This window comes from Andrographis paniculata, unplaced genomic scaffold (assembly GCF_009805555.1).
Source record: "Andrographis paniculata isolate CXL003 unplaced genomic scaffold, ASM980555v1 Contig36END, whole genome shotgun sequence".
Classification (NCBI taxonomy): domain Eukaryota; kingdom Viridiplantae; phylum Streptophyta; class Magnoliopsida; order Lamiales; family Acanthaceae; genus Andrographis; species Andrographis paniculata.
Window position 1 is genome coordinate 2,258,918 of NW_026137569.1, and position 12,706 is coordinate 2,271,623.

The following is a 12,706-nucleotide window of genomic DNA, read 5'->3' on the forward strand; positions in this document are numbered from 1 at the left end:
AAATTAAACGTCTTATGATTATATTAAGCTATTTATTAAATGGCTTGAGACGTGGGAGTGAATGAAATAAATGGTGTAGATGTGCATCCACATTCACACATTTTTAATTTATACCTATTAAGTTGTCCAATATCGATATTTTTATTTGGAATAAATTAATTAATTTAAAAACATCAATAAATTTTTAATTTCTATGCATTCCAATATTTTCTAATAGAACTTAAACCTATAAATATATAGTTTTAAATTTCGATGGTAATTATAATAAACAGATCACATAAATTGAACAAAAAATTAAAATTAATATTTATTCTTCCAATTTTAACCTACTAATTTATATCAAGTAATTTCAATGCAGGACAAATGACTTACAAAATGGCATCCAAGTAGGAGAGCTCCCGGCGCCGGCTAAACTCAAGGATGCTGCTGTAAGTCCAGTTGGAGACGCCGATATAAAGGGCCTCCGAATCGGGACTAAACGACACACCCGATATTTGGCCAAATAAATCGATTTCCTGCTCCTTTCGGTAACCACTTTCGACATCAAATACATGGACAAAATCAGAAGGCTCGGCCATGGCAATGAATTTGCCATCACCTGTGTAACGAATAGATCGAATGGCGCCGATGTTTCCCTTCAATACGGTGACTGATTTGGAAAGATTTCGAAAATCCCAAACACGGCATGTTCTATCTTGGTTCCCCGTGGCAAAAGTTAGACCATCCGGGTGCCAAGCTGATGCAAATGAGTAATCCGAATGGCCTTCTAGAGATGCTGTCTCCTGCACATTCGAGAGGCGACTCAGTATTGATTAGAAAAATGTTTTTCAGATGTCTGAATGATGGGATGCAAAATCATTTACCTTTCCACTCTTGGTGTCGAACAATATACTTTTAGGATCGTCGCCAACTATTAAGAGAACCTTACTGTCAGGACGCATGGAAGTATGCTGCATCAATGAAAATTAAATCCACTATAAGTCGTGGGACTTTCGTACACATTAAGCTTTTCCGTAGAGTTTACAATTGGAAACTTTCTCGAATTCGATAAAGGTTCAATTGCACATCATTTATCCAATTCTATTCCTAACATCGATCCATTCCCATCCAAAAAACAAAAAAAGTCGACGAGAGAGTGCATAATATGCATCCCTTTGCATTGAAGTTAGAACATGAGGGTGTGTAAGCATATAAACGTACGAATAAACAAGTACATATAGATAAAGCCACTGAAAATAGAGTGTGGAAAGACTCACATTAATTGGCCACGGAAAGTCAAAATGGCTGCACCGTTGAAATGTTTCAATGTCGAAGTCTCTAACACCGCAGTCATTATTTGAGGTTATGAAATGCTCTGCACCACTAAAAACAAAGGAAGTTTTAGGAATCTTCATGAGAGTGGAGAGAACTAGAAATCAATCCCATTCTCCGCAAATATGGTTAAAAAATTTAATACCTGCTGGATGTAAATATCTCGACGGCATTAGTAATGGCATCGTCGCCATAGCTTATCCGAGTGCAATAAGAAACACCAGGCCTGTCTACATACTGCAACAGAGCAATTCACATTAAAAGGGTTCATAATACAGGCTACGAAAAGTAAGAGGTCATTCTTGACTGCAACCAAAAGTGGGCAACTCAGAATCACATCTTATCTCCATTATCAAGAATATCTTCCTCAGTACATTAGGCCAATATTTTCCAGTGTTCTTAGCATCAACAAAAAACTAAAACACATAATCTAATTATCATAATTAGAGAGAGAGAGAGAGGAAACAATACTTATTATATCAATTTGAGATGCAAACACAATATAAGTCTATATGGAGTATCAGCCAAATGAAAAGTAACACATTCTTATTTAAAGAACATTATAACTAATTCAACAGATGTAATATATAAATAAGCAAATGTATTTCTGAAAAGTTAATGTAAGTCAAACAATGTTCAGTGGCGGGCAGTTATTACCAGCAACTCCTAGCATTTCAATGAAATAGTCAACATATTTGATAAGGCCAAACATAAAAGCATCTTGAAACGGTTCTTTGAAAGCAAAAAGGAAAGGAAACCACCTTGCAGATGAGTTCTGCCTGAAGACCTCCTGCAACAAGCAACTTATCTTTCACTGCTAGTGTGCTGATTTCGGTGTGCCTAAATCCTTCCATCAAGTTTCCAGGGTGTTTCTAATTTACAGAATAAAACCATAAGTTGCAATAATAAATAAATAAATTGAGAGCTTTATGAATAGATTACATATGCACCCATTTGCAGACACAAACACAGGAAACTGTGGGGTTGTGTGTATAAGAGAGCATCTGACCTCACAGGGAGCTACATGCTGGGCAACATTAAGAACTTCAGACTTGGTACGGCTCAATGATGACCAATGAAATACTGAGAAATCTGTAGTTAGGTAAACATCATGCTTTGACGTCGCCCACACCAAATTTCTAAGCTGCATCAAAAGAATTGAATTGTTAGTTAAAATAACATGGTGGAATAAAAAGAAAAGATAAACACTTAATCTAAGAGAAAAACAGATCAAACACATTGAAATAAAAATGGAAAAAAAAAAAGAATAAACATAAATACTGAAGAGTTAGATATGCACCACAGCAGGGTTACCCGCGAGCAGAAAATTATAACGTTTCTTAACTGTGTCATTGCATTACTGAAGCTGATTAGATTTGGAAATCAAGTTAAAGTACAACAAAGCCAAAGTAGATGACAAGAGTGCAGAAAAGAACAATATATTGTAGTTATGTATGACAATGCAACAAAATAAGGATTCCCGGCACTGGCGTAAATCTCATCTAAAAGGATATATACTACAACAATTTCTAATGAAATTCATGCAACATGAAAGATTATTGATCTTCAACCTCATTTCTGGCAGCTATATCAAAGCCATTATGCTTCAACCATCTTACCACCGACCCAATAAGACAGGTTTAACAATTAGCTTTAATTAGAAAAAGTGTTAACCAGAAATATATGAATAATATATAATAGTGCACATAGGATGACCCATATATTCCAGAAAAAAGTTAAATATAACATAAATGGACATCCACGCTAAAGTTGTGCATCCTTGCAGTCAAACAAGTTATATGCCACTTAATCTTATAGATCTGAATCATAAATTAACCTTGGAGAACATACAAATCTCAAAACAAGACTTTCGCTGTTCACCGCAATCAAAATTCAAGACAACCAATAGCATACATTGATGATAAGTGAAGAATGACCTGGGAATGGGCGAATGTTGGTTTCACATATCTTGAGTTCCACCTGAATTCATAGTATGATCCCCCTTTCTCAGTAATTGTGTATTCCTGAACCAAACAAGGCAAACACAGTCAAAATTAAAAGCAACATTACAAACAAGTTAAACAAGAATATAACAAAGAAACATCTGGAAAAATGAAGTAAACACTAAACAACCAACCTTTTCTGATCCCTCTCCAGATAAAGGAGCGTCATCATAATTATTAAACTCTTTCAGTCTAGTCTGTCTATACTCCTCTCGTGTTACGTCATGGTCTTCCCAGGGAATCCCTTGTATATCTTTGCCCTTTCTAGCTTGAGCTGCTGTAGTATCTTCCATTCTGGTCTGTGGTGATTAGGAAATGAGATTTAATTTAAAACTAGCACTAATAAAGTTACACAATATTGAGAATGAAAAGAAAAAACAGATTTATATATGTATATAGATAATAACAAACCATGAATTCTTCTATATCAGAATCTGAGTTACTAGCATCATTGTCACTGAGCTCATCTATATCGTCGTCATCTTTCATTTTGTACTCCTCGTCCGTGTGATAAGCTTCATGCTGATGGGACATGATCTACAGCATAGACCCTGAAAAAATAAATAAAAAAAAGCTTCTCAAAACATTTCAGTAGCAACCCTCAAAGCAACCAACACCAATTTTATAGTAGTGAAATAAAGTGGATAACATAAATTTACCAAGTAGCTGACACACCGTCGACTATTACATGTATCGACAAAAACAGTCAAATAGCACATAATCGAGAGTCACTTTGATAGATTAATAATTTTATCTTTGATCTTACAAAATAGAAACAGATTATGATAGAAACAAGTTTATATGAGAGATATATCATAAACTGTAGTTAGAGCGTTCAAACAAAGTAGTAGAACTGACTTATAAATTGATGTCTAGAAGAATTAACATAGTCCAAGCGTATAAAATTTTTGTTCACAAATTGAGCGGGGATGTCCGAAACCCCATTCAACAATCCACTCAATGCATCTACCCATGTTAGATACATGAAAATCACGTGAAATTACATAATAACATAAACATGAAGCATACCAAACAATACAGCCAGTTATCAAATGTATAAATATATATATATATATACACACATGCAAGAAAGAAAATGAACACAAACAAATTAGACAAATATCTGCCAATACAGAAACAGAATAATGAAGCTTTGTCTGAAAATTGTTTTCTGCACACAGAAAGTGTAAGAACCTCCAAATCCTTTTTACCAATTCTCAAAAAATAAAAGTTAAATTGTTTGGACTGTTTCTGAACAATTAATGAAGAGCACGCAAAATATCTACAGTTTTTACTCTAGCAGAAGGCAATCACTCTACCAAGAGAAAATGCAGTATCGTAGCTTCATTTCTTATATCTTTTCTTTTGTTTCTATAAACCAAACAAACATTGCAAGCAATGTAGAAATTTTAACAGCTTAGATAAGTTAGGATTCGTACTCAGTAACAGAGAGAAATTATACTAACCCTAAGTTACTAATGAACTCATCAAATCCTACCAAAAACATTAACCAAGGGTGAATTCAATTGCAATTATAGTGGATTTTTCTAGATTTTGAAAGTTTGTGGATTTAAAAAATCTAAATTTTCAGACTTGAGAAATTGTGAAATACATATTTACATTGTGGGTGTGTTTACTGAAGATTTTACATTGTTTTACTATTTCAACTTTTTTTCCCCAAAAACATCAAATCAAACAACTATTTTAATTAATTATATTATATTAAAATTTATTTACATTCAAAACATCACATCAATATATATTTAGAACATCAAACAACGATTTCAATTCAAAATTTTACTATTCAAAACCAAAATCCAAAACAAAAAAATCTTACATGTAAACACATCCATAATATGGAACACATTTATATATATATAAAGTTATCTAGATTGTTTAGAAAAAAATACCAAAAATAAAAAAATAATATATCATTCATCATTATTAAGTTAATTCTCTTCTATTTTATAACAATTTTAATAAATTTTTATTACATTATTATTATTACAAAAATATAACTTTCATCTAAATACACTAACTCCAAAGTCCAAACAACTTATGTTGTAATTATTATTTATTTCATATAATTTTTTACAAAAATTAAAAATAAATCAACATATATCTAAATAAAATAAAAACTGGAACAAGTAGTTTTGAAACGGTGATTCAAACAATTTGAGCAAGCCTAGTTTGCTACTTTAAAAATATATATAATTTTGAAAATATTTGCAACTTTATTTATATCTAATTTTTCTCGCTTACCAGCATTATTTTATTTAATATTAAATAATTATCTTTATTGAAGTATTTAAAAAATAGGCTCAAATTTTCAAATTGTTATTTCTTTAAACATGTTAATAAAACTTCGAAATTAGAAACTAATACTCAGAGAGTTCCCAAAACAGTGGTACTATTTTCTAATTTAATAATTGTATTACCTAACCTAACGTAATAAATACCCTTACAACTTACAAAATATTACACATTATAACTCAATAGAATACTAATATTAAAAAAATTATGAGACGGAGGGAGTAATATATTTGTAAGTTTTGAAAATAATATACTTTTGGACTTTTTGGCACTATTAATCAATAGTAAATGTTTTCCAAAAACAAAATCTCATCTAATAACTTGTGTTTGTTCACTTTGTGTTTTTAAAGTCATAATTCCTCATAAATATTATTAAAAATATATATTATACAAATATATATAACATATACGCTTTATCAATTCACAAAAAATAAACAATTCAATTTTATATTACCGAAATAATTTTTCATACTAACATAGAAAAACAAATTCACAAATCATTTCATAAAATTAACTTTTTACTATTTCTTTTTTTTTTTTTTTCAAAAACTCCATTGAGAGAATCAGTATAAATACCTGGTTGTTAATTAGATAAAATATTTTTAAAGAGAGAATCAAACAAAGTTCATAGAATATTATCGAATAACTAAAGATTTTTTAATATTTTTATAAATCCTAATGATTTTTAAAGAGAACTTTGAAAATCCAATTTACCCAAAAAAAAAAATTAATATATTACATTCATTATTTGTATTACTTTTATATTATCTACACAGTTCAATTGTACTCACCACTAAAAAAAAATATATATATATATTACTTCAAACTATTTAGCAAAATAAGCAAGCCCTAAAAGAATCCAACAGACTCTACAGCAAATTAAATTGAACAATACAAATTCACAATATAACACAACAACAAATAATAAAGAACAAAAAGAGCAACAAGAGCCATTCCATAATCTAAACAACCTTTCAGAAAGGAGCAAAAGAGGGCCTTTAGTTCTGTACAGCAGACGTAAAATACCACGAACAGTAAAAATCTAATTAACTAACGAACCCCGAAGAAAAACAACTTGTCAACCCTAGAATCCCAAAGACGAATACAGAAAAGCTCAATACAATTACACCAACCTTTAAATACCAATCACAACCAATGCAGAAAATCCTGAATTTTCAGCGATTAAGGATTCTAACCATAAACCCAAAAAGGGAGGGAGAAAATTTTAGAGTGCGTTGATAAACCCAGGAAGGGAGGGAGAAGATTTTGGGGTTGGAACTTGGAAGTTATGTTAGTGGAGATTTATTTAATTAGTAATATATGATCTATAATGCGATATATAATAGGAATATTATTTTATAAAAAAAAAAATAATTAGACGTTTCAAAAATTTTAAAATATATATTTAAATGCTTTTATAAATTTATATAAATAGATTTAGTTACTAAAATAAGATCTATCTGATTGATTTAATATTTTTTTAATATATATATATATATATATATTAAAAAGCATATTGTCAATTTGGAATCCAATCCCATAACCGAAAAAAAGAGACACGAGATATCGATATTGGACTTGATCTGGCTGGCCTAGCCCAATATCAGCCACCATATTTTACTGCGCACGTGCGGCACGTGGCAGACTTTTCAGGGACCCGCAAAGTTTGCTCCAGAAGTCCGGGATCAGAAGTTAACATGGCACGGCATATAATACAAACCTACCTCAAATCTTTAATACAACCGGACGGTTTGGATTAATGTGGAGCTGGAGTCCTGGACCTTCCAGGCATTAATTAAAACCTGTCTGTCGTGTCCATCCATGGCTGATCTAATCTGGTACCAAAATCTACCCGTCAAAATCTTCCAAACAATAAACCCACACACGCGAAACCAGCCCCCAATGTTGTGCTGAATCCCGATGACCTCTCTCATTCGGAAGGTGTGGGTCTCCGTCGCCCACCGGCTGGGCCCGGCATCGGCCTCCGGCTACGCATCCTGCCCCAGCCCGATCTCCGACTACGACGGGCTGCTCCAGATGATGTCCATCCAGGATTCATCGACCGGAGAATTTGACCGGATTCCCATCGACATTTTTATGCAGATTCTCAAAATTCTCGGACCACGAGAGTCGGTGAGGCTGAGAGCGGTCTGCAAATCGTGGAAAATTTTGGTATCGGACAATCGGCTGTGGATATACTTTCTGCAGAATGGACCGGAGCCGTGGGACTCCGTCTTCTTCGCCGAGACTCACTTGCGAGTCGGTTATCCTCTTCAGTACGATAATTCCTAAGATATATATATATCCTTTATTGTTTCTTGGTTTGGACACTTGATTAATCTATGTGTGGAAGAATCGGTCGATCATGGTAGTAAAAGTAGGTGGCGGTTTAGTTTACTGAATTATACAGGTTTACAACTCAATTTTACAATCTTAGTTTAGTAGCTGCTATCTAGTGTATTTTGATCAGTTTAAGAATCTAGACTGTTCTTCGGATTGCTACTATTTATGAACATTATGAAGAACCATGAAAATTAGAGCATCGCCACTAGTTTTGAAGTGATCATTATACATGATGGCCTCCTAGCTGAGATACTGCTTAAAAGTTACAATTAACGCCTGGTGTTTCCTTTTTAGATGTTGCTCATTAGAATACAGAGAAATTATTGCTTTGTGTAATTCTTGGTTGATCAAAAATTCCCAATTTGTTATCCTTCCCTGTTAAATAGAAGTTGGTTACGAAGAACTCCCCTCTTATATTTGTTTTATTTGAAATGTCTTTTAGAAATGGAGATTTTCTTGCCCTTTCCTCAAAAGGAGTTCCCAACTGGTCTGCTTTCATGTTTTCAAAACATTCAGACATTTAAGAATCAACCTTAAGAAGAGAAAGTGTAATTTGCAGTTGGATATTTGAATGTGATCATTTTTCATATGCCTGTTTTCTTGGAAAATAATAAGCAATTTACTTACACTATTTAGAATTTATGTGACAACTCTAGACTCTTAATGTTTCTCAGGGTATTTCCTGCTCAGATGCACGACCTATCATTTATGCATGTTTATGGTCAACGCATGGAAGTTCCCGGAGCTATTATTATTGATGGTATGGATTATCAATTAAGTTTCGGGATTTCACCCCTATCTAATTCTACTATCAGAAATAGGTCAAGCACATCTTAACTAAGTTAGAGTACCGCATACATTTTGCATGTTTTCACTTGTTAGTGCTCTCTTTGTTTCTTTTGTCTGAACCTGTTATATTATCTTATGCCTATTTGTATATTCCTTGAATATCACTTCTTGAACCAAGAAGGTGTCTTGGTTTACAAAGTTGCATTTTAACATTTGGAAGTCTTGAAATCATGTTTTGCCTTGGCTTTGTACATAAGGAAAATTTTATCATTTCCATGTATCTCTATCATAGGGGGTTCTGGGTATTGCAAATACGGATGGAGCAAGTATCCCTGTCCATCAGGGCGGTCCGCAACGTTTTTGGTAAGCTATCTGAATTTGTATGCAATACAATATACCTGAAGACTGAAGAGAAACTTGCTGATGTGGAGCTCAATATCCTGTTAAAGCAAGAGCATAGTAATGGCCTAACTCAGTGTCATCTCTGCAGGAATTTGGAAACATTGAGTCTCCAATGCATTCAAGACTTAGGCATTTCTTTTCAACAATTTGCAGCAGGTCTCTCTATGGATTTTTCAGTTGGATACACAAGTTTCTAATTTATTCAATGAAATGATTGGCAACCTTGTATTTTCTTGGCATGCTAGCATTCTAACTACCAGCTCAAAAGATCTGCCTAACTTTTCATTTGTGGCCTCTGCCATATGTTATTGCACTCATTCAAGATGGCAGATTTCATGGCTAACCTTATGCACGTTTGTTGAGAACTAAATTTGACTTGACAGCATGCAGGATGCGGGTTAAACCATCAACACAACCAATTGTTGTATCAACACCACTTGCTCATTATGATGGTTAGCTTCGAATTCTTCATCTAGATTTTTTGTCTTCAAAACCTTCTCAAGAAAGTGCTATCAAATGCCCCCCACTTTCAAGAGCTTGAGTTGATAGGAAGATGCATCATTTTATATTTATTCAGATTTCATTCTTCGAACACACCTTCTCATATTAAAGCAGGATTTCTTTCCTGCAAAGCCTTCACACATGATGCTTTTAGCAGTGGGTGTAGTGGGGATTTGAATATGGGACCTCATTGCTCCCATCCTTATTAGGACATGATATAAATTGGTCTAGTATGTGACATTCTTTATTATTTGATTCTTTCAGTAAAAGAATTCAAGAAACAAAAGTAAATTACATACTGAACTATTCTTATACATGTCCACGTAAAAGAGCCAATTTAACAAATGGTGCGTGTCTTGGATCAGAATTACATTTTCCCCCAAATAATAATATAAGTTTCTGAGTAAATTTTTAGAAAAATCTTTGTAAGTTGTTGTGGTGAGAAATTTGTGTTTTCTCACTAGTTTATGGGCATATTTTCTTATGGTTTTGCTTCCATATCCAACCAGATAATGAGAATGCAGAACGGTCTAGAAGGCAACTGGAGGATGCCATCTGTTCGACTTTATTTGAGATGAATGTTCCTGCTGTGTGTGCCATTAACCAGGTAAACTCTAGTGTGCCGAAACAGGACATTATTTTGTTACCATATCTGTAAGACCCTCTGATTTATTTGTTGACAGATTTATCTTTAATGGAGCATCAGTATTGTACTTCTCGTTTTCCTAATCTATAACTGCTTACAGAATTCTCAAACATGCAGGCAACTTTGGCTTTGTTTTCAGCGAGACGAACATCAGGAATTGTTGTAAATATTGGTTTCCATCAAACGTCTGTTGTCCCAAGTAATAGCCATCAACTTGTACTCATGTTATTGAATTGCGGAATTTATGTCAGGCAGTCCAGCCAGATGCGTCCATGTTTTCAAGAAAATTGATTAATTTGCTTTGTTAAATGCTCATTCATTCTTATTCATTTATTGTTGACAGTTTTACATGGAAAAGTAATGTATAAGGTGGGTGTGGAAGTTGTTGGAATGGGAGCTATGAAGCTTACAAGTTTTCTTCGTGATCAGATGCAACAGAACAATATACATTTTGATTCACTTTATACTGTACGGACATTGAAAGAGGTATACAAATTGCTCTTAATGCTTTAGCCATCCATTATCCTTAATTTTAATATAATTTTCAGCATGGACTTTTTCAAAATCTTGGTTGTCTGCCAAACTTCATAGTTAAGACTGGTCTTAAATGTTGGCTGCTTAGTTTGCATTCCTTCTTAAGGCAGACAAAACTAAAATGTTCTCCCGGATCATCGTCTTCCATTTCTTTTGGCTTTAGATTCTTTACAGCCTTTTGATTTCAAGTTGTTTCAACATGCAGAAGCTATGCTATGTTGCTCTTGATTATGAAGCTGAATTATCTAAGGATACAGTGGCATCTTTTGCTGTTACATCAGATAATTGGTTTACTCTTACAAAGGAGAGGTTCCAAACAGGAGAGATATTGTTCCGTCCTCGCATGGCTGGAGTGTACGTATACTTCTCTATATAATGGATATTAGGTAAAACCATTAATGTCCACATGCCTGGTATCTGTTGGATGATCACAAGTGTGTTCGTCTCAGAAGCTTCCAATGAAGAGTCTCCCAAGGTGTAATCTGAACAAGTAAATGGAGGGCATAAAAGAAAATGGACAGATTTCATTAGGATAATACGAAGACATGACCACCTTTTGTGTTTGTTTGCTTGTTTTCCAACCCCTGATTTGTCCAACGTTTGACTTTTTTACAGGCAGGCAATGGGACTACAGCAGGCCGTCGGACTTTGCATGGATCACTGCCATGATGCTGAATTAAAAGGAGATGATAACTGGTATAAAACTGTAGTATTGGCCGGGGGCACTGCGTGTTTGCCGGGATTGGCAGGTTAAAAGCCTCTCTACCTGCTTCATAGATAAATCACAGGATATATATATATGCATATATTTATATACTGGCTGGCTCAGTTAAATTATTTCAAAATAATAATTTGATCCATACAATTTGTGGCTCTTTTGTGTTTGTTGTTTTTTCCAGCAAGACTAGAGAAGGAGCTGCGTGAACTTCTACCACTCTCTATCTCCAACGGGATCCGAGTTATTCCTCCTCCTTATGGAACTGACTCTGCTTGGTTCGGAGCAAAGCTTGTTAGCAATGTAAGTGCTAGCTATCTCACAAGCCTTAATTTCACAGTAACTGATGTGTTTGATTAGCTAACAATCATCAAAATTTTGTTGCTCTAGTGATCTAAGGACAGCTAATAAGTTGCCTATTATTATTGATGAAAGTTGCATACAAGATTCAAAATGGACTTTTAGGGTATAGAGATAGATGAAAATTGCTTATGCAACATGCACTTGATGCATAGAGATTGATGAAACTTGCACACAAGATTCTACATGAACCTTTGGCAAATCATCTTTAGATGTTCACCCCCTTCCCCCCCCCCCCCCCCCCCCCCCCAAAGCAAATAAGAATCGCACTAGGCAAATCATACGTGGGAACTTAGAGGTTTCAAGGTCTGAATCTATGATTTTACAGTCACGAGTTCTATCCCCACACCAATAGTGCTGTCAATTTTATTTTATATATGTGTTGTGTTAGTAGTGAGATCAATTATAATATGTGATTTATGGATTAATGTCAATTGCTGTCAATTGTATTTGTGTTATACAGTTGATTTATACTGATCAAATATAATCAACATAGTAATCATCGCCATACTAACCTTATGCAAATGGCTCTTGTTCGCAGTTAAGCGCATTTCCTACATCATGGTGCATTACAAAGAAGCAGTTTCGGCACCAGTCTAAAGGCAAGTTTCTTAGCTTTTGAAGTAGCAGGTCGACATCGAGATGAACACACATACATACATATATATACACACACACTTCACATATGCTAATTAAAATATGCAGATTCTTTGTAGATGCAATAAGCCCTGAAATCCCCAAATAAAATCATCACAAAAAAACTTTGTAACAAACCCTGTACACTTACAC

The 12,706-nt window shown here is 34.0% G+C and overlaps 2 protein-coding genes across 5 annotated transcripts; one reads left to right on the forward strand and one right to left on the reverse strand.

Annotated features, from left to right (window-relative positions):
* Positions 1–282: 282 nt before the first annotated feature.
* LOC127249441 (uncharacterized WD repeat-containing protein C2A9.03-like) lies at positions 283–6,926 on the reverse strand. Its single transcript, XM_051272202.1, has 10 exons — positions 6,761–6,926; positions 3,726–3,865; positions 3,449–3,613; positions 3,249–3,335; positions 2,321–2,455; positions 2,073–2,183; positions 1,457–1,548; positions 1,257–1,362; positions 864–950; positions 283–782 (listed from the first exon to the last, which is right to left on the reverse strand). Exons 2-10 carry the CDS (start codon positions 3,846–3,848, stop codon positions 369–371), a joined length of 1,320 nt encoding a protein of 439 aa, XP_051128159.1. The 5' UTR covers positions 3,849–3,865; positions 6,761–6,926; the 3' UTR covers positions 283–368.
* A 544-nt stretch (positions 6,927–7,470) lies between these two features.
* On the forward strand, positions 7,471–12,618 carry LOC127249650 (actin-related protein 8). 4 transcript variants are annotated; one of them, XM_051272566.1, is made up of 12 exons: positions 7,471–7,903; positions 8,645–8,730; positions 9,052–9,122; positions 9,250–9,317; positions 9,552–9,613; positions 10,172–10,269; positions 10,426–10,507; positions 10,652–10,794; positions 11,048–11,196; positions 11,458–11,591; positions 11,742–11,860; positions 12,459–12,618. In XM_051272566.1, exons 1-12 carry the CDS (start codon positions 7,548–7,550, stop codon positions 12,537–12,539), a joined length of 1,449 nt encoding a protein of 482 aa, XP_051128523.1. In that variant the 5' UTR covers positions 7,471–7,547; the 3' UTR covers positions 12,540–12,618. The 4 variants fall into 4 exon arrangements, with proteins under 4 accessions (XP_051128523.1, XP_051128525.1, XP_051128526.1 ...); XM_051272568.1 differs by having other exon boundaries at positions 7,696–7,903; positions 9,545–9,613; XM_051272569.1 differs by having other exon boundaries at positions 7,696–7,886.
* The last annotated feature ends 88 nt before the right edge of the window (positions 12,619–12,706 follow it).